The sequence below is a fragment of the Polypterus senegalus genome, chromosome 5, assembly GCF_016835505.1.
Source record: "Polypterus senegalus isolate Bchr_013 chromosome 5, ASM1683550v1, whole genome shotgun sequence".
In the NCBI taxonomy this organism is placed as follows: Eukaryota; Metazoa; Chordata; class Cladistia; order Polypteriformes; family Polypteridae; genus Polypterus; species Polypterus senegalus.
The window spans coordinates 122,166,977-122,194,131 of NC_053158.1; the positions used below are offsets into that span (position 1 = coordinate 122,166,977).

A 27,155-nucleotide genomic window follows, 5' to 3' on the forward strand; every position below is an offset into this window, starting at 1 on the left:
AGCAACTTGAACTCTAAGTCATGTCCCTTAATTTCAGGGCCAAGTGAGTTTTAACCCCATGCCGCTTTGGACTGATGATGCTAACGACTAGGTAATCGGCCTGTTTCAGCTATGCAGATGGGGGTTTAAGACTAGATCACCTCCATTGGCCCAGGCAAGCATCTCCATCCAAACTGGTTCGCCCCTCTCCGCTTCCCCACTGCGCCAACAACCCCGGGTGATATATTTGTTATTGGAGATTGTATTGTTTGAAACCTAAATATGTCTTGCCCTAAACAGAAATCTTTTATTTCTTGTTTTCTTGTATGAGATGTTACGAGAAGAGTGCCGACAGTCTTAGAGAGGCACAAGAACAGGGCAGTGGGAACCATTGTAATACATGCTGGGGTAAACGACATGCAATACCAACAGTTGGGGATTCTTACAGCGGATTTCGTAGCACTTATTAATGCCATGAAGGAGAGGACCCTGGTTACGAGAATCTTCATTTCATTATATATGTTGCAAGTGTTTTAGATATTTGCCCCACATATACTACTGGGCATGGATTGCATGGTATACTGTACACTGCATTTTGTGTCTTTGCTGCAGATTTCTTGATTTTGGCATTAAAAAGAACTGCCCGATGAGTGTTTCTCAGTTTATGCGCTACTTTAATGCCTAAACTAGAGAGGATGTGTGCTGTAGTTTCTGATACACCATGGTTATAAGGAAGACTGTACCAAGTAGAATGAGTGGTCAGGTTGGTGCCATCTGTTTGCTGAGGTCTGTTGTGTCTCCTATGTAAGCACTGTTTGATAAATGTCTTGGAGTAACCATTTGATGTAAATAGATGGAACAGATAACGTCTTTTATTCTTTTTGGTATCCTTTGTATCACAGTGGGTGTTTATCCTTTTATGTCTTAACACAACTCTGTTTATGCAATGAGTGATTGCTATCAAAGTTTAATGCTATCAAAACACCATCTGAACCCCACTTTAATAATCTACCCCTCTTATACCTACTTACTCCCCCCTCCTCATTTGCTATATATTGCCTCTGATTCCTGTTATGTCTAATCATTTTCCTCTGATGATGACACCTAGTAGGTGTTGAAAGCTCTGAGATTAAAGAGTATTTAAGATACAGGATTTGATTTTTCCCTTTGTGGATTTCTAGCTATAAATATGCAAACCATTATCACCAACCTTCACTTAGAGTCAGGAGGAAGAGGACTAAGCTTGCCAGAGGAGGAGTGAAGGTGGAAGGAGAGACAGAGAGAGAAAAGACAGAAAGAGGGGACAAAATGCTGTTTTATTGACTGTGCTTCTACTGTAATTGTGCTGTGCAGGTGGGAAATTTGGGAAAGTTTGTTGTGCGTTATGTCTGTTGTGTCGGGTGTTTGGTGAACTGATGCACCTTCTGGTGACCACAGTGTGTATATGTATATATATATGGGAATGGGGATTCAGAAGTAAACAAAATTTTATGAGAGAAAATATTTTAAACTAGCTGACGCCCGCCGTAGCATACAGAGGTGTAAGAATAGGAACGGAAAACGGTGAGAAAGGAATTCAAAAATCAAGAAGAAAGAAATAGTTCTTGAAAGGCGCAGTTGTGAATAGGTGTTTTGCTGGAGACGACAGATAATGAGTCGAAAGATCTAACCCTAGAAAAATCCACGTACAACTGACCATGGCTGAAGACTGGTTGTTGTAGATTAATGCAAATTTTTGCAAACGTTTGTCCTTGGGATGTGGTGATAGTCATGGAGAAGGCGAGTCTGAGTGGGAATTGTGTGCATTTAAATTTAAAAGGGAGATTGGTGTCAGAAGGAAGGAGAGAGAGAATCTTCTGGGAATGAAGATTGTTTCAGAATTTTGGATAGCGATTAATTTGCACTCAATAATCTCTTATATATACAGTAATCCCTCGCTATATCGCGCTTCGACTTTCGCGGCTTCACTCTATCGCAATTTTTTTCTCATACACGCTTACGTCACTACGCATGCGCTTTCTGAGAATTTTTATCTAAGCCCAATGATGGCTCCTAAACGTGCTGCTTTTTCTAAGCCTTCTGAGAATAAAACTAAGCGCCGGAGGAAGATGCTTACTATCCAGAAGAAGGTGAAACTCTTGTATATGATTAAAGATGGCAATACCCTACAAAAACCTCCTCACGCATGTGAAAAAAACAGCGCCAGCAACTGCCTATCAAGATGTTCTTCAGCCGCGCACCCAGACACCCACTGCCTACTCCTAGTACTTCTTTAGCGGAAGAAGACAACAACGCACCTGCTGAAGATACTGCACCACCTCTGAAGACTCTCCTACTGAGGTTGTGCCTTCATAGGTTAGTGGTTGTGTGCAATTAAATGTACAGTACAATAATCTACTATAGAAAAGCGTTCGGGATTGTCCTTCCGTCCCATGAGTGCAAAGCGTAGTGGTATTCCAATTATTACAAAAAAAAAAAAGATGTTATGAATGGACACTTTGATGTTCTCATTCTCTACACTTACATGCCTGATGTACACATGGAGCGCACAATAATTGAAGATAAAAGTCGGTCGCCTCAAAAGGCCAGTGCGCCTAGTAGTATGATATTTGTAACGTCTAATATGTCTTATTTTCTCTTATTTTGTCTAATATATTGAGTAATATGAGTGTAATGGTGACTAAAGGGTGTTGTTTCATGTCTAGAGGGCTCTAATAATGTTAAAAAACGTATTTAGAAGGTCGTAAACAGGTTTTCTATACTCTAACTGCGAAAATATTTGATTTATAAATAACGAATCCTACTTCGCGAAAATTCATTTATCACGGTAGAGTCTGGAACGGATTAACCGCGATAAACGAGGATTCACTGTATTTCTCTTCTGGTTCGTCCTGCCTCCTCTTCCAACCCGGTCCCCCCCACACACAGCCCACACGACATTTCTCGATGCCTATTTCTCCTCTTCCAAACCCTTCCCCACACTGCCTGCGGCCTCCCATACATCCCCACGCCGCTTTTCTCGATTCTTATTCCTCCTTCGAACTACCGCGTTCCCTGCTCCTCTCTCATCACCCCATTGGTGTCACATCACCGCCGAAGTGAGAGGTCATGCAATCAGGCTAGATGTAAGGCGTTTGGGGGGTACCGGGTTTGAAGAGGAATCAGGACGAACCACAAGAGAAATATATATAAGAGATTTTATAATTTGCTGTGAAATAATTAGTTTGGTGTGCCTTTAGGGGCCTATTAAGGTAATTAATTGTAAGGTAATTACATTGTTGTTTGAAGCAGCAAGTCAAGCTATTTCATTACAGTCCCAGAAAAACGAAAGAAATTATGTTAATCTGTGGAATAGGTTATGTGCAGAGGCAATTAAAGAATAGAAACATGCATTTCAATTCATGAAACAAACCTTACTTTGGAGACTTTATTTGATTGTCAAAAGAACAGAGCTAAAGTGGAAAAGGTAACCATGGATGCTAAAAGCACAGCTTGGAGAAACTTTTGCAGGCCATTTAGGCAAGGAACCGATATGAATATTGTCTGAATACGTAAGAAGAATAATCATGGTGGGTGTTCTACTTGTATTGACAATGGAACTGTATTTTTTACTGGTTAAAAATTACTGAAGTCTTTTGGAATCCTTCAAAAAAAAATTCATAGGATTCATAGGATAATCACTGTGATGACTAATCTACAAAACATCAACAATCTTGGGTGAATGGGGTTACAAATACCTGTAGTAAAGGAAGTTTGAGAGTAATGATGAATTTACCACTTTTTCTGCCCCTAGACAGGTTTACTGTTACATCCAAAAGATAGGAGTAATAGATTAACTGGAGACTCCAAACTGTCCCTGTGATTCTGTGTGCATGAGTGGGCCCCATGTTGATTTGGCAGCTCTCCTATAATCACTTCCTCTCATTGACTTAGTGCTGCTAAGATAGGCTGCAGTTTCAAAATGTTATTTGTTATATTATCTGTCTTCTGAATTACTGAATAACCTAATCAGTTTTTTGTGTTTGTTTACATGTGTATACATGTGTACTGTATAGTGAATGATGCCTTCATTTTTAGAAATTAATTTTGTGTTTTTACTAGAAAGTGACTTTGCATTACATTTTTAATTTACTACACTGACTAATAGCACTCCTTGCAGAAATTCCAACCTAGACACTCTCTTTGTGGAGTTTGTAAATTCTCCCTAAATCCGACAGGGTTTTCTTCCCATATTGTAAACATACTGCATATGTGTTAAGTTATTTGGAGGTACTAAATTCATCCCATGTGGATTTGTATCTGAATGCTCAATCCATTAGACTGGAAATCATACAATGCCCAATTTAGAACATCTTCCTTCCTTCCTTCCTTTCTGCTTCCAAAATTATAAAAATGGTAAGCACAAATTAAAATGCCTACTTCTGAAGAAATATGAGAGTCAAAAAAATAAACAAAATAAACAGTAAAAACTGTTATTAGTAAAATGCAGGTTAAATTTTAAGAGGCAATCATAAATAGTTAATATTAAATTCACATAAGTGTTAACTTAATTATAATGGAATACAAGTTCTACACAAGCATTGTGGTACACCAGGCTGGCACTGCCACCTCAACCAGACACAGACAAGCATGGGACACAATTTCAAGGCACTGATTTTTTATTTTTCTTTTACCTCGTTGCAAATTTCAAAGTCTAGCACAGTCCAAAGCACAAACACAGCACACCTAAACCAATACTTTTCTTCTTCTTTTCTTCCCCTTCACTCCTCCGGTCAAGCTTCATTTTCTTCCTCCCGACTCTGGCTTGATTAGTGGCTGCTGGCTCCTTATATACTGCACCCAGAAGTGTTCCAGGTGCTTGATGACCTAATTTGTAGCAGCATTTCTGGGTGTGGTGGAAGAACTGCCCAAAAGGGCACAGCAGATCCTGCTGCAGTTCCCACTGGTGGCGCCTACAGATTCCAACAGGGATAAACCAAACTCCAACTCAATCTACCATCTAGCATTCTGAGGGAGGTATTGCTCTGGCCACGCTAGCTCACCCGATCCTCCCAGTGTGGGGATGTCCCAGCATGCTACACTATCTTAAGTCTGGCTGTGCTGCTTGCACATTTTTGTGAATAGCACTCTTTGTACTGCTCTTTATGACTGTGTTTCATATGGTGCCACAGGCTTGTTGTGTTTCCTCACAAAGAAGCCACCTCTTATTTACAAAATACCTGAGTTTGTAAATGGCCTTCCAATTTAAGGTCAAAGTAATGCCATACGACAGATATGCTAGCTTGTTTCGGGACCAAATCTTTTCTTTTAAGCCAGAATTTTTGGTTTCAGCTGTCTATACCTTCAATATCATCCACCTGCAGAGTCACAGCACCATACATCACCACAGGTCTAGACCAGCAGTTGTAGACCTGCAGTTTCAGGATGTAAGTGACATCACCATTTCTAGGCAAGCACAGCATTCTCGAATGCAAAGAATCTTCAAAAGATGGCAGAAAGCAGCATGGTATTCTTGTTACTGTATTATTATTATTATTAGTATTATTATAATTATGAAAAGTGTACAGGTTGCCAAACGTTTTATCAAAACAGGTTGAAAAATTAGTATAATGTTATGTGTATGCTATGTTTGTTGTTTGGCTAGGGAGGTAATTGTTAACACTAGAATCCCTGAAGCCTATGAAAAATCTTGTAATCCCAGCACACCTTAAACTCCTTTGCACCTCTCCATCACTGTCATTTGTTTTGTAAATGTGTCAATCAGCACAAGCAGCAAGCAGCCTGCTATCCCACACCCCCACACCCCTTGACGGAGCTCAATTTGGGCAAAAAGTTCTCAAAGCTCAAGCCAAGGCTCCTTATCTGCATGTGAGGTGCCTGGAGTTGCAAATAATATATCGTCATTTGGAATACATTTCATTTGGGTTCCATGTCTACAGCAATCCGTGTACTTGTATGATGAAATGTGAGTCAGGAATTGTTGAACCCATAACTAAAAAAGAAATGTTTTTCATATTTTAGTAATAATTGACAAAATGTAGACATGAAATGTATAATGTGTGAAGACTGAAGTCCAAATATCAAGTTAACACTTTCGTAAAAGGTACAAGTATAACAAAACAATTGCTCTTTTATTCAAGAATATAATCGTAGAAAAAGAATTGGGTCAGGGTATGATGTTGACAACAATTTTGGTGGTGCAGCGGTAAGAACTGCTGACTCGTAATCAAATGGTCGCCGGTTCAATTCAGAGTGTGACCGTTATGAGTAGTGAGCTCCTCTTATTGTTACTATTATAGAAAAAAACATACATTTAATTTGAGTCTATAACAGTCGGTGTACATTTATAGTACCTGTAAAAGTTAGCATTTTTTTTTATTCAGTTTTATTCTCTCAGTCACATTCACACTCCCCCTGATCTGACACTGCTGTTTTCAAATAAATACGTACTAAAAACAGAGATAAACTTAGATGAGGATCAGGGTTCTACATCGGAGAAAGAGAAAAGAAGCTCTCCCGGCAAGAATCATCCACTAACACATAAGAACAATGCAGCTGTACCAGGCATAAAGGCGAAAGATAGTACCGTTTGGATGCAGCAACAGGTCAGGCTACATCCTGCCAGTCAAAGTTCCACATGCGTGTCCTTGAAAGAAAAAGCAGGGCATGCCGAGCTTGCCAAGGTATCGTGCAAAGTCCTGTTTGTGATGGTCTTTACAGGTCAAATTCCATTACAATGAATATCTTTACAACATAATTTTCGTTACAACAAAGTATTTTATAGTCCTGACAGTTTCCGCATAAATCTATAAAAATCTAGTTACTACAACATGTATTCGGTAGATACTTTCATTACAATGAAGTGCCCAAAAGACCTTGAAATGCCTGAATGAATCATCCACAGAGCAGTCAATAGAATGAATCATCCACAGAGCAGTTAGTTCTATGGTCGCAGCTCAGTTGTGCACAACGGTCCCTGAACAGAAACATTGTAAATTTTTCTCTTTCTTCAAACTTTTCTCATACTGTTTTTTTATTGCTTGTCAACATTTGAAAAACATCCATTGGAATTTAACTCATTGTCATCCGTCTATAGAAGTGGCAGACACAAAAAACGACAACAGTTCATATCAGAAAGAAAAAAACTTGACATTTTTGCGGCTTTCGAAAGAAAAAAGCCGTTGACAGTGAATTAGGAATTTCACCATTAGCATTGTCAACTTTCTTGAAAGACCAAGCAAAAACAGAAGAAAAATCTCTTGTTGCAAACCTTGGGCCTCACTGCAAACGTATGCAAACTGTTGCATCTGAAGATGTCAAAAAAGCAGTTATTCCTCTCATCATTGGCAAGTCAACCAGTCCTTGGTGTTTTAAGTGCGTTACTTTCCTTCCCTGAGAATATAAAGCAAACCAGCGAGCTTGGATGACTCAAGACATTTTGGTAAATTTGCTGCGACAACTTATTAATATTGTGACGCATGAGTCACTGTCTTGCACCCCAAAACATGGGGCTGAGTCTCAGTACTTTAGCAAAACCAGCTTTATTCAGCTTGAAACAGGAACAGCACAGTTATTTATTGTAGCGGGATCTACCGCTCTCTGATACACAGACACAGCAGTCAGGCAGGATTGTGGTCAGGTTAGTGGCCAAGCAACACTGTTCCCTGCATTTATAATTTTCCTTGCATCACCCATCGACAATACTGCAACTGCGGCTCAGATTAGCTTCTGCAGTGCTCCGAAAAGAGATAAGAAACCTCACAATATGAAGAAGGAAGATTCTGCTTTCGATTGATAACTCTGTTGCTCACAGCATGCATCTATATTTAGATAATGTTCAAGTTGAGTTCCTCCCACCCAATTACACAGCAGTGTTTAAGCCATTGGATTTGGGAATCATTCGCACCCTGAAAATGTATTATCACAAAGGAAATGCTGAGAAAAATTTGTGTCAGCATAACTTGTAGACAGGAGGAGATGAAAATTAACGTGAAAGAAAATATTGAAATGATTACAAATGCCTGAACGCAAGTTAAAGAAAGCACTATAGCAACAAATACAGAATCTCATTACTACGAAATTTTCATTACAATGAAATATTTTTTAGGTCCCTGAGACTTCGTTATGATAGAATTTGACCTGTATATGAAAAACATTTATATGTTACTTATATAAGAGTAGATATAGATTGAATGTTATTTACCTATTTACCTTGATTTATTTACTTATCTTCCTACAGTGTAAAGTCACAAGTACACTGCAGAACTTCCTATGTTTGATTGACATGGGCATGCTGACGAAGTACACATGTAATGCCACGAAAAGTGCAACAGCAGCTTCCAGCTGCAGCTATAGACTCTTTAGTATGTGAGCGACTCTCCACACTAGTGTTTAGATCTGGACTATGTATGTGCCCAAAAAAAAGTTTGACTGGATTCTTGTACTGAAGCTGACACTTCAGTCAGTCAGGCTTCTTTATAGACCAATTTCTAATAATTAATTTATCTGTAAAATATATAGAAATCAGCAAGTAAACAGTTACAGGTCAAATTTCATTATAATGAACTCCCAGGCATCTAAAAAATATTTTGTTATAACGAAAATGTCGTTGTAATGAGATTCTGTATTTGTTACTACCTGTATAATGCTTTCTTTAACTGGCACCCAGGGGTTTTCAATAGCTTCTTTTGTGTTCATTTAATCTCCTCCTGTCTACAAGTTATACTGAAGAGAATTTTTGTCAGTATTTCCTTGCGATAATACACTTTCCCGAAAACACGATTGCAGCGTCTGTGGAAGATTGTTTGTCCGTTGCCGGGGCAGGGCAAAAACAAGCTCATACCGCTGCAGTGAAGTGACACAGAAGCAAATCATAAAAGATCGGGGTCACGCTACAAGTCCCTGTCTTGCACCCCAAAACACGAGGCTGAGTCTCAGTACTATAGGAAACCCAACTTTATTCAGCTTGAAACAGGAACGGCACACTTATTTATTGTAGTATGATCTTCCACTCTGCTATACACAGACACAGCAGTCAGGCTGCATCACCCATCAAAATCTTTTCTGTTTGCTTTGGCGGAGAGACACAGCATAGCTGAGAGACGCAGAATATCTTTGAGCCAGCTGTTGCCCCGGCAACAGATAAACAGTCTTCCATAGACTTGGAGATCGGACTTCATGCTGCTTTTTGGTGTGTCATCCAGTTGGGGGGAAGACCCAAGAGAGTTTACAAACCTCACATTTACCTTGCTGCATTAATAGGAATGTTTCTTGAACAAGCATTTCTGAGCCACATAAAAACTGCTCTTTCGACGTCTTCAAATGCAGCAGTTCAGACGTTTGCAACCTGAGATTTTTTTTCTTTTTTTCTCGGTCTTTCAGGAAAGTTGACAGTGTTGATGGCGAAATTCCGAATTCACTGGCTCATCTTTTTTTTTGCCACAATCGAGAGCTGCAAAAATGTAACTTTTTTTTTCTAATACGAACTATTTTAGTTTTTTTGTGTGAGCCATTTCTATAGGAGGGTGACAATGAGTTAAATTCCAATAGATGTTTTTCAAATGTTGACGAGCAATAAACAAATGGTATCACTGAAAACTGCAGGAAACAAAAAGGGGGAAAAAAGTACAAGAAAAGTTCAATGAAAAAAAAAAATTACAATTTCTGTTTGGGGATCATTGTGCACAACTGAGCTGCGGCCACAGAACTAACTGCTCCGTGGATGATTCATTTAGGAATTTCAAGGTCTTTTGGGCACTTTGTTATAATGAAAGTATCTGCTGAATGCACTTCGTAATAACGAGAGTTCTATATACTCGCATCATCTGGGGAAACAGTCGGCATCATAAAAATACTTAGTTGTAATGAAAATTTCATTATAAAGATATTCATTATAACGGAATTTGACCTGTATCTCTATTTTTTTTTTTAAAGTAATGCCTCCTCTAGGACATGAAGCATCTGAAGATTCTAAAAAAGAAGCTTGCCTAAAAGCTTGCTTGGAATAAATTTTTTTTTGTTGAATTCTAACAAAACAAAAGTGCTAGTTGTTGGTCCTAAAGCTGCTAAAAAAGGCAATCTAAATGTAATATTTCTATTGATAGCATCCCTATCACTCCCAGTACATTAATCATAAACTTAGGTGTATCTATAAATTTCGATCTATCGATTATTTTTCATTTGGTACAGATATTCAAAATGTACCTAGAGTAGCCTTAATTTTACTCAAGAAGTACTGCAAAATTTAGATGTATGTTAGAATTACATGACAATACAAATAACATATTTATTCATTTATTACTTCTAGGTGGATTACCATAATGCTTTGCTTTGTGGCTGATTAAAGACTTAAGATAGCTCAGAATGCAGTGGCTAAAGTACTTACAAGAGCCAGGAAATATGTATATAACACCCTTGATTTGTTTTCATTACATTGGCTTTCTGCAAATTATGCATTGATTATTAAGTACTGGTGCTCACATGTAACGCTTTTCATGGTTTAAGACCTCAATATTTTAGTATCCTTTTAATTCCTTACAGTCACTTTCACAAGGAGTGGGATATCTTGCTGTCTCTAAAATAAAAAAAAAAACTACAGCTGGAAATAAAGCAGTAGCTTATAAAGCACCCTACTGGAGAATGTTGTTGTTGGAAGGTATATTTATTTCACTCTTTCTCTTAATGAGCAACTAACTTGTGAATGCTTCTTACAGGAAAATGGCATTCACAGAGGGGATACTGGATGGAAGTGTGAATGAGACCCAGAGTTACTTGTATTTTATTGTGTATAGTGTGTGCTTGGTGTGTGGGTGTGTTTGTGTGTGTCCTGCGGTGGGTTGGCACCCTGCCCAGGATTGGTTCCTGCCTTGTGCCCTGTGTTGGCTGGGATTGGCTCCAGCAGACCCCCGTGACCCTGTATTCGGATTCAGCGGGTTGGAAAATGGATGGATAAATATTCTGCTGATTTCAATTTAGAATGCTTTGATATTCTGCATTCTTTTGATGGTGTTTATTTTTTGAAAATATAAAAAATGTAACTGCATTTCTCTTTTTCTGTCTGCCTCTAATTTTGAAATATTGATATTAGTTCTTGTTACTTTTGTTAGTATTTTTAAAGCTCACTTAGTGCTATCTAAAGGCTCTTCAAACAAATTTCAAACATTTTCAACCGTTATAACCGTTACGCGTAGAATTTCGAAATGAAACCTGCTTAACTTTTATAAGTTAGCTGTAAGGAATGAGCCTGCCAAATTTTAGCCTTCTACCTACACGGGAAGTTGGAGAATTAGTGACATTGGAAAGTTTAATATGGCGTCCGACAGTGGCGTTTTACCACCGAAATAAGTACGTACATTGGTTTTGGTTAGCGCAGGGAAGCCGCCTACCAAATTTCGTGAAGATGGGGCCATGAATAAGAAAGTTCAACATGGCGGACGTTGTCGACCGTTATCGACCGTTATGACCGTTACGTGTAGAATTTCGAAATGAAACCTGCTTAACTTTTGTAAGTAAGCTGTAAGGAATAAGCATGCCAAATGTCAGCCTTCTACCTACACGGGAAGTTGGAGAATTAGTGATGAGTGAGTGAGTGAGTGAGTGAGTGAGGGCTTTGCCTTTTATTAGTATAGATCAGTATTAGATTTACTTTAGCACTTGATTGCTGATTCTTTGTTAGTCACATAAGCGGCAGAGTGGAGTTTTAATAAAAATTACATTAAAAGTAATTATATTAAAACACGTAAGCATACCTGATGAAGGAGGATGCACATAATTGTGGCCTGTCAACATATCAGTTTCACACGTTCCATGTCAGTCTCTTGCATTTTGAGTGGCAAATCAGAATCAACTGTAAATGACTATGAAATTATTGCTAGTTTGGAGAAGCTTACAATGTACAGATGGAAAGTACTGATTCTTGGTAAAATGTAGGTTATATACAAAAGAGCTACCTTGATTAACATGAAGCATTGAGATATAGTTGTTTTTCTTTCAAGTAGAACAAAAAGGAGAACACTACAAAAAATCTTTGACCTGGTTTCAGACATTGTTGTGATATAACCAGATATGCCAGATCCCAGAAAGTGATTGTTTCCGAGTTTATATGCCTGTGAAAGTGGTCTATTGTGTGCATATGCAAAAAGATCTCTTACGCACGTAAATCTTTCTTGTGTGTACAGCAAAATGTAAATCAAATGTTTTTTTTCCGTTGGTTATACTCTTGAATAAAAGCTCACATGTTTATTTGATATTTGGACTAAAGTCTTCACACATTATACACTTCATGTCATTATTTGTGTATAACATGGAAAAAGTTTCTGCTTTAGGTATGTGTTCAGCATTTCTTGCCTCGCATTTCCTTTCATCCTACACTTACACAGATTGTTGTAGACACAGAACACACATGAAATTTATGTATTCCAAATAACGGTATATTATTTACTCTATGCAACTCTAGGCACCTTACTCCCAGATAAAACTCTGAGAATTTTGTGACTGACTCAGATACGGCAGTGGTGTTTTGGGGTGTTCGGGTATTTGTGTGATATCAGGCTGCTTGTTGCTTGGGCTGATCAACACATTTGCAAAACAAAAGATACTGATGAAGAGGTACGAAGAGTAAATAATATATATATATATATCTATACCAATAAAAGGCAAAGCCCTCACTGACTGACTGACTGACTGACTGATGCACTGACTCATCACTAATTCTCCAACTTCCCATGTAGGAAGAAGGCTGAAATTTGGCAGGCTTATTCCTTACAGCTTACTTACAAAAGTTAAGCAGGTTTCATTTCGAAATTCTACACGTAACGGTCATAACGGTCGATAACGGTCGACAACGTCCACCATGTTGAACTTTCTTATTCATGGCCCCATCTTCACGAAATTTGGTAGGCGGCTTCCCTGCGCTAACCAAAACCAAAGTACATACTTATTTCGGTGGTATGATGCCACTGTCAGCCGCCATATTGAACTTTCCAATGTCACTAATTCTCCAACTTCCCGTGTAGGTAGAAGGCTGAAATTTGGCAGGCTTATTCCTTACAGCTTACTTACAAAAGTTAAGCAGGTTTCATTTCGAAATTCTACAGGTAACGATCATAACGGTTGACAACGTTCACCATGTTGAACTTTCTTATTTATGGCCCCATCTTCATGAAATTTGGTAGGTGGCTTCCCTGCGCTAACCAAAACCGATGTACGTACTTATTTTAGTGGTATGATGCCACTGTCGGCCGCCATATCAAAGTTTCTAATGTTACTAATTCTCTAACATCCCGTGTAGGTAGAAGGCTGAAATTTGGCAGGCTCATTCCTTACAGCTTACTTACAAAAGTTAAGCAGGTTTCATTTTGAAATTCAACGCATAACAGTCATAACGGTCAACAACGTCTGCCATGTTGAACTTTCTTATTCATGGCCCCATCTTCACGAAATTTGGTTGGCGGCTTCCCTGCGCTAACCGAAACCAATGTACATACTTTTTTCAGTGGTATGACACCACTGTCAGCCGCCATATTGAATTTTCCAACGTCACTAATTCTCCAACTTCCCATGTAGGTAGAAGGCTGAAATTTGGTACTTATTTCGGTGGTATGATGCCACTATCGGCCGCCATATTGAACTTTTCAACAGTCTTTGTTACTTATGGGCCCATCTTCAAGAAATTTGGTACATGGGTTCCCAACGCTAACTAAATCCTACTTACGTACATATATACGTCCATAGCCTGCAGCTCGGTCACCGTGTGAGGCGGCGTTGTGTCCCCCATCCCAACGCCTCCCACGTTGTTGGCTGCCTTCCTATATAAGGCCGTCCATCGCTCCAGTCTCTACATTCCCTTCCTTGCTTCGCCACAGGATTCACGTCTCCCTGCTGATAACTGCAGCCTTTTTATTTAATCCACGGCTTCTCTGCTGTTTTATTGTTAATTTATTACGATTATAGTTATTGTGTAGGTATTTTAGACTTACTGTACATTGTTCAGATACCTATTTCCTTTATCATTCCAACCATACCCGCATTAACATTTATATCGAGGTGATCACCATCAATCAAACAACTGTCACTGATGGAGATGGCACCTACCTTTTCCATTCTGTTTGGTACATATTGCACGGCCATATCAGGCTCACTCTTGATATCCGGAGGATCATTGTGTCTTATGTATTGCATGACTGGGACAGGTTCAAGGTGTGGACTGATGACGGTACAGGAGATAATTATACTACACAGGAGCACTAGAAGAGTGAAATGCTTAAGCCCTTCACCTATCCATCTGCATGTGAGTTGATGGCTGCCACTGAATTGTTCGGTTGTCACTTTCAAGTGTACCGAAATGGCCAAATATTTTACACCTTTCGACAACCGCCAATGCCTCTTAAACATCTTAGATTGACAGGTGACGATTTCAGTAGTGGGCACTTTGATGTTTATGAATGTTTAAACTCTCAAAAGCTGGATGTGAAGTTATCGATGAAACCGGTTGTATACTTACAACGCTTGACAGATGTCGAATGTCTCTTCAACACAAGTCCTACAAATACTGTCGTAATTGAAACAAACCATGAAACTCAAACCGATTATGACAGCAGCAATCCAAGCTGTGAGATTTGAAACAAGATTACTGTTCCCATGGCCAACTGTACGTTCAATGCTCAAGAGTAAGCTCAGCGCACAGCTTGGTCATATTACAACCGGAGGGCCGAACTCACAATGTGGTATACAAAGAGATCCTTAACAAATAATCATTGGTATATTTTCCCTCAGTTTAAAAAGGTTTAATTTTCTTCTTAATAAAAATTTTAAGGCAGTACTTTGCCGCTGTGAAGCGAGGGTATTTTGCTAGTATTCAATATTTGTACTCAATAACAGAAATTATTACAACTGCAGTAAATACATATCAAACCACGATGATCTATGACACCTGCACCTTACCATTACCTCCATATTTAACACATTTGATACTAGTCACATACAAAGAACAAAAGAAAATGAATACTGCTCCATTCATAAATTAGCATGGCATATGATTCTAGCTAGCAAAATTGTATTAACAAGAGAGCACTTCATGGAATTATCTTTTTTCAAATTTTTTTAGATAACATTGTAAGGTTTCTAAACTTTTTTGGGACGACACACTGAACAGTGTCCCAAAATGCAATCTCTGTATCTGTGAAAGATAGCCAATCAGTTGCTGGGGCAATCACAGGCTCCTAGCGCTGTAGCGGCTCGCAGCAAAAGCAAATCCGAGTCAATTGCTTCCAAGCTATAAGTGCCTGTCATTGATGGGTGATGAAAGGAACATTATAAATGCAGGGAACAGTATTACTTGGACACGACCCTGTCTGATTGCTCTGTCTGTGTATAGGATAGTGGTATATCCTGCTACAATAAATAACCGTGCTGTTCCTGTTTTTAGGCTGAATAAAGTTGGTTTTGCTAAAATACTGAGCCACGGCTTTTTTTTTGTTTTGGGATGCAAGACAGGGAATCACATGTCACAACATGTTGCACTCCATATATGCCATGGTCAGTTTGGGAAAATGTTTGAGAGAACAGCTGAACTACAGTCCTGATTGTTCCATTATGTTTACCAACTACCATTCAACAGGAAGTTGATTATTCTAGCAAGAAAAATGCAGGAAATGATGATAGATACCTGTGAAAGTGGTCTATAGTGTTTCTGGGAAACAAGTATCCATTTAAGGGCTCCATTTATTTCTGGTAGACCTCTTCTGCCAACACTTTGTGCATGTAAAAAAGATCTGCACATGCAAAAGAAGATTCTTTTTTTGCTTATGTCCCTTTAGGAACTCTGAATTCTGGATTTTGAAGGATGCAGCTTTCTTAAGAGATATGCAGGAAATAAATGCAATTTCCATTTGATTTACCTTTCTCTATTAAATGCATGGAAAGAATGACTGCAGCAGCATCTGACTCTTACACCTACTGTCTTCTAATGATTGGCTGGTAGTTTAATGTTACGTTAGGCACCTCACTTTAACGCCTCCAGTTTGAAACTTTCTTTTCTTTTTTGTTTATTTTCTCACAGCCAGGAAAGAAAATAGATTTTTTATTGGAGACTTTACAGAGGGAGAGAGAGAAAGAAATAAGGGAAGAGAGAGAATAGATATTTGTCAAATGGAGTAAGTGGGAAGGATAACAGTATCTCTTGTGAGGTACTGAAATACTGGTCACACATGTGCACCTATGGTTCACTCTCTGGGTTCATCTGAAGCAGGTACTACCACCCTGGGTCGAGAGGGGGCACTTGTTGCTAACCTTCTCCTCTTTTCTTCACTCTGCAGCAGTGAGAGGACACTTAGACACTCTGCTGCCTCCTCAAAGCTTGCCGCCATTGGAAGGAGGTTGTCAGTTCTGACCCAGCTGCACCATAAGAGCAGAGCTCACTTAAATTTAATAGATGTTATTATAGCCAGATGGCTTAATTTGTTTCAGATCTGTTCCTTTGCTGTTTATAGTGGTGCACATAGCAGTCCTTTTGTTTTGTGACCAAAGTTAACAGGGGTTGGTGGTAGGGCAACAAGTGCTCCAACATTTTCCTGTGGAAACCTGCAGAGGCTGGTTCCTTCTTTGTGTCCACTGTTACTGGAAAAGGTTCTGGACCTCTGGGACCATGACCTGAATTAACCAGTGGTGCAGTGGGTCCTGGGTTTCTCCTAGTGCACGACAAAGCCCGGCCTCTTGTGGCAAGAGTATGCAGGCAGTTCCTGGAGGATGAAGAAATTGATACCATTGACTGGCCCCCACACTCGCCTGACCTAAATCCAATAGAACTCCTTTGGGACATTATGTTTTGGTCCATCCAATGCAGCCAGGTTGCACCTCAGACACTCCAGCAGCTCAGTGATGCCCTGGTCCACATCTGGGAGGAGTTTCCCCAAGGCAGCATCCGTCGTCTCATTAGAAGCATGCCCTGACATTGTCAGGCATGCATAAAAGCACATGGGGGCCATAAAAACTATTGAATATGATTATGAGTTGCTGGAATGAAATTTCGGCAAAATGGACTAGCCTGCTGCATCATTTTTTCACTTTGATTTTCGGGGTATCTTTGAATTCAGCCCTCTGTAGGCTGATAATTTTCATTTCCTTCAAATGATGTGGCATCCTTTCATTCCTAACACATTACCCAGTCCATATCAGTATAGATATCCAGCATGATTTTTTCCCATTGAGATCTGATGTGTTTTAAAAGTGTTCCTTCAATTTTTTTTCAAACCGTTTATATAAAACTAAGAGGCTCCATTTGTTTTGACATTGCTTTCTTCTTGTTGGTTTAATTAATGTGCATTAAAACAAATTGATTTTGCCTAAAGTTATTTCTTTCATTTATTTACCTGACTATACTATATTCACAGAAACGGAGGACACCTTTTGACCTAATGACTACAGAGCAGTGGCACTACACAAGTCTCACATCATGAAGATATCTGAGAGGCTGGTTCTGGGCTATATTCATCAGCTTGCGGTAGACTATCTAGACTCACTGCATTTTGTGGGACAAAGATTAGAGTGGACGAGGCAATTATATATAGTATCTGCTCCACAAGGGTTATTCTCACCTTCACAAAGCTGGCAGGCCTGTGAGGATTATGTTTTTTGATTTCCCCAGTGCCCTTCAGTACCACTCAGCCATCCCTGTTAAGTGATAAGCTGAGAGAATCACATACGGTTGAGCCTATGGTGTCTGTTTGTCGGGCAGATCATAGTTTGCAAGACTGTGTTTCTTATATGGACATGAACACTCCTTTTCTCTTCACTTTCTGAATAAACAAGCTAATTGAAAGGGCACAGTCAGTTATAGAATACACTCTGGACCCGCTGGAGGTAGTAGCAAAGGATAGAATTAAAACAAAACTGAATGCCATTATGAACAATGCTGCACGTCCTCTCTCTAGCACACTAATACTGAGTACTTGCAATCAACAAATTATTCATCAGTATTATGTAAAGAAACGCCCCTGGGGCTCCTTTATACCAACAGCAATATGGACTGCATAATGCCTCACTGTGACTGTGTCAGCCAAGTGACACTTCTCTTTCTTTTTAATGTGCTTCCATTTTAGTTATTCGGGTGTCAGTTCTCACCATAGTTTATCTGCCTGTCTGCCAGACGGTCGGTTGGTCGGTCTGTCTGTCTGTCTATCTGTCTATCTATTTGTCTTTCTATTTATGGAGCAAAAGCTACATTTCTCCCTGGGGACAAATAAAGTTCTATCAAGATTTAAGTAGGTGCTTCACTGAGATGTACATACTGTATTAAGTTTGCATTGAAATATAATTAGGATGCACTTTTACATATGGAAATATCACTCTTTTTTCAAAGAATCGCTTATACAATTTTGTATGTGACAACTTTAATGTTTACATTCATTTAATTTTTGTAAGTAGCATTTTTACACAAATCCTGCTTTTTATCTTAGTTTTCATTGATAAAACAGAATAACAATAAATTACTTATGTCTGCTTAAAAAGGTTAGAAAAACTTAAGAAAATGAATTAATAGTAAACATTTCTTTATACCTACTGTATATTAGCAAACAGATGTTTTAAGAATTAAGTAGATAAACTGTGAGTTTTATTGATAGCACTGTTACATTCAAAACTTGAAACTCACTTATAAAAGTAAAAAGAATATAAACATAAACATAAAATGATAAAATATTCAATCAAACATATTTCTTAAAAGAAATAAGATCTACAGTTTGATTGTTAGAAGTCACACAATAATATAATGCCTAAAATAAACAACTATTAAAGAATCAAGAGCACAGGCAGTAAAAATGAAATACTGCAAAAATAATAGCAAATAATAGCATCACATTTAAAAATTATAGCTAGACTAATAAAACACATGATCTGATTAAAACAAAATAAAACTTTAAAACAAAAATGAATACTTTCTTTTCAGCAAGAATGCTTTCATATTCCACTGAAAAGCTGAGATGGCAATATTAAAATGCAATTCAAACTCAGCAGTATACATAATATAAAAGTTTAACCTGGAGTGTTCAGTAGTCGGGACATCCTGCACGAGTATGAGATATGTTGCTCACAGTGTTCTGCACTGAAGGTGACAGCAGATATCTGGTCCATAGATGCACTATAATTCAGCTGCAGCTCTTTTGGCTTCTCAGGAGTGGAACCACTTACACTTGTCTGTGGTTGAAGGTCATGGATTATAGTTGTCCACACCTTATCGTCTAAAATAAAGAAACATTCATTTTCAGAATTGGCAACAAAAGCTTTGTTCAAATGCTTTAGCTACATTAATGATTTTTTTTATAAAATAGATCCGAGATTCACAACAAATATTGTTTCCAGCACAACACACAGAATCTTTGCTTTAGTTTTTGTGGGTCATGTTGAAAGGATTTTTCCAGATTACTATAAACATGATCAAGGAAAATGCATATTATGACTTTAAACATATTTTTTTTAAATATAGGGTGGCCATTTAGTCGGTAAGAAACTTCATCAATGTTAACTCTTACATAGCAAGTAAATTGGGGGAGACAAACTAAAATGCTAATGTACTTTTCTGACAAAATTGTGTAAATAGATATTAAAAGGACCAAGCACATAAAAACTCTACACAAACTAATAAAATGCACAGGTATATTTAAATTAGATTATTATAGCATACAAATCCTCTGCCTAAAGCAAGTGTAATGGATTTGAGAGAGAGATCTGAAAAACTTTAAGATAATAATAATGCCATGCTGGCAACAAAAAGACTGAAACTTCCTAAATAATTAAACTTCCTAAATTTAAAAGCTAAACTTAAAAGAAGTGGTGAGGCGGCCTTCTGCTGTTATGCACCTAAAATTTGGAATAGCCTGCCAATAGGAATTTGCCAGGCAAATACAGTAGAGCACTTTAAAACACTGCTGAAAACACATTACTTTAACATGGCCTTCTCATAACTTCACTTTAACTTAATACTGATACTCTGTATGTTCAATTCTTCACAATAACTATTCATAGTGGCTCTAAAATCCGTACTGACCCCAACTCTCTCTTCTGTTTCTTTTTCCGGTTTCTTTGTGGTGGCGACCTGCGCCACCACCACCTACTCAAAGCATCATGATGCACCAACATTGATGGACTGAAAGCCAGAAGTCTACATGATCATCATCATCAAGTCCTTCCATGAAAACCCTAAATACAAAGAGGACTGTTTGACTTATGTTAGGTAGATTGCCCAGAGGGGACTGGGCGGTCTCGTGGTCTGGAACCCCTACAGATTTTATTTTTTTTCTCCAGCTCTTGGAGTTTTTTTTTTGTTTTGTCCACCCTGGCCATCAGACCTTACTTATTCTATGTTAATTAATGTTGACTTATGATTATTTTTTATTGTGTCTTCTATTTTTCTATTCATTTTGTAAAGCACTTTGAGATACATTTTTTTTGTATGAATATGTGCTATATAAATAAATGTTGATTGATTGATTGAATATTTTGTAATATTCCTGCAGCAAGTCATGTTGATCTAGCAAGTTAAAGGTAGTGCTGCTTTTCTTACAGCTTATTTCTAACCAGGCTCACAAGAAAACTAATTGAAGAAATAGGATTTTTAATCCTGCAGACAAATAATTTGATTATTTAATAACTAAATTAAAGTGCTATGTTCTATTTTCATACTTTATTCTACCTTCTAAACTGAATAAGAATATAAAATATATAAAAGTTTTTTTTTTTAAATGCAAGTAACAAAACTAATTATTAATAATTTCCTACATTTAACTTTTATTATATGTACAATAGGTAACATTTACCCTGTATAGCAGGCAGAGCACTGTGACAGGATAAAAAGTTCACTCTTAATTTTTCAAAGGATTTGCAATTAAAAAATCTCCCAGTCCAAATTACACACCTCAATTCTTAGAAAAGCACACTAGAAGCTTATGTCTTCTAAGCATAACTATGTATACTCTATAGTGCTTTCTTTAACTTGCCTACAGGCATTTGCAATCATTTCAATAGCTTCTTTCGTGTTAATTTTAATCTTCTCCTGTCTACAAGATATGCTGATGAGAATTTTTATCTGCATTTCCTTGCGATAGTACACTTTCAGGGTGTGAATGATGCCCAAATCCAATGGCTGAAGCACTGCTGTGTAATTGGGTGAGAGGAATTCAATGCGAACATTATCTAAATGCGGAAGCATGTTGTGGGCAGCACAGTTATCAATCAGATGCTGATTCATATTGTGAATCTTCATATTGTGAGGTTTCTGAACACTTCTAGGAAAAACGGGAACATCACGCTGAAGTGTGTTCCGAAGCACGATTGCCGCATCTGTGTAAGATTGTTTGTCTGTTGCCCGGGCAGGGCAACAGCAGGCTCACAGCAGTGCAGTGAGACACCACAGAAGCGTATCCTAAAAGATCAGGGTCGCACTATAATTCCCTGTCTTGCACCCCAAAACACAAGGCTTAGTCTTAGTAATTTAGCAAAACCAGCTTTATTCAGCTTGAAACAGGAACAACAGAGTAATTTATTGTAGCGTGATCTGCCACTCTCCTATAAACAGACACAGCAGTCAGGCAGGGTTGTGGCCAGGTTAGTGGCAAAGTTATACTGTTCTCTGCATTTACAATGTTCCTTACATCACCCATTGAGTTTGCTTTGGTGGAGAAGCACAGCAGAGCCCTGGCAACAGATAAACAGTCTTCCACAGATGTGGTGATCGCATTTCAGGACGCTCTTTGGCATGTTGTCCAGTTGGGGGAGGTGCCAAGAGAGTTTAGAAACCTCACATTTTCTTGAATAAGTGCTGCATTAATAGGAATGTTTCTTGAATGAGCATCACTTAACCACATAAAAGCGGCTTTTTGAACATCTTCAAATGCAGCAGTTCGGATACATTTGCAACCCAAGATTTTTCTTCTTTTTTTGCTCAGTCTGTCAAGAAAGTTGACAGTGCCAATGGCGAAATTCCAAATTCACTGATGTCTTTTTTCTTTTGCAGCAATCGAGAGCTTGAAAAGTTTTTTTTTTTTCTAATTTGAACTGTTTTTTCATGTCTGCCGTTTCTATAGTAGGGTGACAATGAGTTAAATTCCAATAGATGTTTTTCAAATGTTGACGAGCAATACGCAAAAGGTATCACTGAAAACCATCAAAAACAAAAACAGCAAAAAAAAAAAAAAACAGTATGAGGAAAGTTCGAAGAAAGAATTTTTTGTTGCTTCTGTTTGCGGATTGTTGTGCACAACTGAGCTGCGACCACAGAACTAACTGCTCTGGGAATGATTCATTCAGGAATTTTAAAGTCTTTTGGGCACTTCGTTGTCATGAGAGTATCTGCTGAATGTATTTCGTAGTAATGAGATTTCTATAGACTTGTGTCATATTTGGAAACTGTCGGGGACCATAAAAATACTTCGTTGTAATGAAAATTTCATTGTAAAGATATTCATTGTAATGGAATTTTACCTGTATATGTATTTTCAGCAAGATATGACTCATGAATTTCTTCAACATAATATAATATTGGCATATCCAAAACAAAGTAAAATGAGAGCAATATGACAAAATGTATAAGGTTACTAATGAATGAGAAATGCACAAAATCAAAAATGTCTACTAAAGTCTCTCCAAAACTACTTGTATTGAATGTTGGCATGATTTAATGCACTAATACAACTAATTAATGTCCGGCCTATCTAATGATTTTGTTTGGCATGCCAATCAGATATGAGTTTGTCAACAACAAAGTCTAATTGGAGGAACAATAAAAAATTTAATCAGCTTTCACTTCTGGTCATCAGCCAATGTTCTAGTGCTACTAAATACTTATAATAAGATGACATTAGCAGAAATGGTCAGTGGCAGCACATTCAGAAAGGCTGAGGGACAGCCTCAATGGACAGATGTGTTTGCCTTTATTTTAGTTAAGGTTTCTAGCATTAGCTAGCATGCTAGCTTCCACAGTGCTTTTCCACCTTGGATCCAAGCCAAGCAAGACAGAATTGCTTCCTTGAATTATTCTACAATAACTCTGTGACAATTCTGACAGTGGCCACAACCATACAAGATGAAGGCAACAGCAGCTTCATTTTGTTTTGCTTTGAAATCAGCTCAAAAGGGCAAGCCATTTTTGAATGCTGAACTGGTTAAACACTGCAGTTTCAGCATGCTTGAGGAACTTTATGATGGAGAAAAAATATAGATAAGATTATTAACCAGGTCAAACGAGTATAAGGAAGTTTTTTGTTGTAGTAAAAGATTTTATTGAAGAGAAAACTAATGTACTAGGTAAAATAAATCTCCAGGTTACTGATGGGGGTCATACAATGGTTGATAAGGTGAAACGCACTTAAACAAGTTCAACTTTCAACTGCAAGGATTTGGTGCAAACATTATGAAGCCGCTTTGAAAAAGTGGTAGCATCTTGACCAACCCTGGATTTATTTCTGATCACCCTGAAGAGAAAAAATGGTACATCTCCGTAATGTTGCAAGATGTATGAATCTAACTGCACTTTCTGTAAAGGAAGCACTGCTTTTGTCAGTCTCATTTAAATTTTCAAAATCCTGTTTTGAACATTTCAAATTACAGGGCTAATTTCTTTTATTTGTCAGAAACCAAGATGGAGATGATTCAGTTATTGAGTAACTATGAAGTTAAAGCTAAATTCAACAAGCTGGAGATGTGGACATTTTGGATGCAGACTGCACAGCAGTAGACTTGCAACCTAGATTTTGAACATGCACATGATCATGTACAGTGGTGTGAAAAACTATTTGCCCCCTTCCTGATTTCTTATTCTTTTGCATGTTTGTCACACAAAATGTTTTTGATCATCAAACACATTTAACCATTAGTCAAATATAACACAAGTAAACACAAAATGCAGTTTTTAAATGATGGTTTTATTATTTAGGAGAAAAAATCCAAACCTACATGGCCCTGTGTGAAAAAGTAATTGCCCCCCGAACCTAATAACTGGTTGGGCCACCCTTAGCAGCAATAACTGCAATCAAGTGTTTGCGATAACTTGCAATGAGTCTTTTACAGCACTCTGGAGGAATTTTGGCCCACTCATCTTTGCAGAATTGTTGTAATTCAGCTTTATTTGAGGGTTTTCTAGCATGAACCGCCTTTTAAGGTCATGCCATAGCATTTCAATTGGATTCAGGTCAGGACTTTGACTAGGCCACTCCAAAGTCTTCATTTTGTTTTTCTTCAGCCATTCAGAGGTGGATTTGCTGGTGTGTTTTGGGTCATTGTCCTATTGCAGCACCCAAGATCGCTTCAGCTTGAGTTGACGAACAGATGGCCGGACATTCTCCTTCAGGATTTTTTGGTAGACAGTAGAATTCATGGTTTCATCTATCACAGCAAGCCTTCCAGGTCCTGAAGCAGCAAAACAACCCCAGACCATCACACTACCACCACCATATTTTACTGTTGGTATGATGTTCTTTTATGAAATGCTGTGTTCCTTTTACGCCAGATGTAACGGACATTTGCCTTCCAAAAGTTCAACTTTTGTCTCATCAGTCCACAAGGTATTTTCCCAAAAGTCTTGGCAATCATTGAGATGTTTCTTAGCAAAATTGAGACGAGCCCTAATGTTCTTTTGCTTAACAGTGGTTTGCGTCTTGGAAATCTGCCATGCAGGCCGTTTTTGCCCAGTCTCTTTCTTATGGTGGAGTCGTGAACACTGACCTTAATTGAGGCAAGTGAGGCCTGCAGTTCTTTAGATGTTGTCCTGGGGTCTTTTGTGACCTCTCGGATGAGTCGTCTCTGCGCTCTTGGGGTAATTTTGGTCGGCCGGCCACTCCTGGGAAGGTTCACCACTGTTCCATGTTTTTGCCATTTGTGGATAATGGCTCTCACTGTGGTTCGCTGGAGTCCCAAAGCTTTAGAAATGGCTTTATAACCTTTACCAGACTGATAGATCTCAATTACTTCTGTTCTCATTTGTTCCTGAATTTCTTTGGATCTTGGCATGATGTCTAGCTTTTGAGGTGCTTTTGGTCTACTTCTCTGTGTCAGGCAGCTCCTATTTAAGTGATTTCTTGATTGAAACAGGTGTGGCAGTAATCAGGCCTGGGGTTGGCTACGGAATTAAAATCAGGTGTGATACACCACAGTTAGGTTATTTATTAACAAGGGGGCAATTACTTTTTCACACAGGGCCATGTAGGTTAGGATTTTTTTTCTCCCTAAATAATAAAAACCATCATTTAAAAACTGCATTTTGTGTTTACTTGTGTTATATTTGACTAATGGTTAAATGTGTTTGATGATCATAAACATTTTGTGTGACAAACATGCAAAAGAATAAGAAATCAGGAAGGGGGCAAATAGTTTTTCACACCACTGTATATATATACATATATATGACAACAACACTCACATTAATGACAAAACAATTACATTAACAATCATCTTACGTTATTTTTAAAGTATTTACTTTTGTTTTTCATAACTTTACTTTAACACACTACTTCTCCGCTGCGAAGCACGGGTATTCTGCTAGTAAAACTATAATTAAGCCTTTTGGCCATCAGACTAAATGTCAGGTTTCAAAAACACCCCTTCATTTCCATGAAATGTGGTGATGGCAGCATTATGCCTTAGCGAAGCCTCTCTGTAGCAGGTCCTGGAAGGATTGTGATGGTAGTAGGTAAAATGAATGTAAAAAGTACAGGGAAATTCTAGAGAAAAACGTGACGCAGTCTGTAAGAAACATGTGTCTTAGGAGAGGATGTATTTTCTAGCAGATCAACAAACAACCCCAAGCACAGCTAAAGCTACAAAGGATTGGCTTAAAAATGTGAAAACTGTAGTGTCCAGATGTCCAAACCTGGTAGAGAGACCTGTCGTTATAGACTCAAGGCCATCACAGCTGCCACAGATTCATCTCATGAATACTGTCTCAAAAGGTTGAATACTTATGTGATCAATTACTTTGTGTTTTATATTTGTAATTACTTTAGACCACTTTGTATCGATCTGTTTTCACTTTAATAATAAAGAGTATTTTTCTGTCGAAAATGACAAAAAAGACAAATTATTCAACTGTGATTCAATGTTGAATATCAATAAAATGTGAAAATGTCCAAGGGGTGAACTCTTTTTACAGGCTTTTTATCTTATAAATACAAAACAATACAATACAATTTATTTTTGTATAGCCCAAAATCACACAAGAAGTACCGTAATGGGCTTTAACAGGCCCTGCCTCTTGACAACACCCCAGTCTTCGAAGAAGACAAGGAACAACTCCTAAAAAAATCCCTTGTAGGGAAAAAATGGACGTTTCTAGCATGAACCGCCTTTTTAAGGTCATGCCATAGCATCTCAATTGGATTCAGGTCAGGACTTTGACTAGGCCACTCAAAAGTCTTCATTTTGTTTTTCTTCAGCCATTCAGAGGTGGATTTGCTGGTGTGTTTTGGGTCATTGTCCTGTTGCAGCACCCAAGATCGCTTCAGCTTGAGTTGACGAACAGAAATGTATGACACCTTATATTCCAAATCGTAACCTCAGATCCTCAAATGAGTGTCTCCTTAGAATTCCAAGAACAAAACTTAAAAGAAGTGGTGAGGCGGCCTTCTGCTGCTATGCATCTAAAATCTGGAATAGCCTGCCAATAGGAATTTGCCAAGGCTGATACAGTAGAGCAGTTTAAAACACTGCTGAAAACATATTACTTTAACATGGCCTTTCTATTAACTTAATTTAACTTAATCCGGATACTCTATATGTTCAATTTCCTCATAATAACTATTCATGGTGGCTCTAAAATCCGTATTGACCCCTACTCTCTTTTCTTGTTTCTTTTTCCGGTTTCTTTGTGGTGGTGGCCTGCGCCACCTCCACCTACTCAAAGCTTCATGATGCTCCAACAATGATGGATGGATTAAAAGGCAGAATTCTACGTGACCATCTTCATCAAGCCCTTCCGTGAGAACCCTAAATCCAAAGAGGACTGTTTCATTTATGTTAGGTAGAATGCCCAGAGGGGACTGAGCGGTATCATGGTTTGGAATCCCTACGGATTTTATTTTTTCTCCAGCCGTCTGGAGTTTTTTTGTTTTTCTGTCCCCCCTGGCCATTGAACCTTACTCTTATTCGATGTTAATTAATGTTGATTTATTTTGTTTTCTTATTGTGTCTTTTATTTT

At 38.2% G+C, this 27,155-nt stretch overlaps 1 protein-coding gene across 1 annotated transcript in view; it reads right to left on the reverse strand.

Annotated features, from left to right (window-relative positions):
• cntnap2a (contactin associated protein 2a) overlaps positions 1 to 27,155 on the reverse strand; it is a 986,203-nt gene that overhangs the window by 141,953 nt on the left and 817,095 nt on the right. The window contains exon 12 of the mRNA XM_039753312.1: positions 19,011 to 19,211. Within this exon, the coding sequence (XP_039609246.1) occupies positions 19,011 to 19,211 (201 nt within the window). The remainder of the gene's footprint in view (positions 1 to 19,010; positions 19,212 to 27,155) is intronic.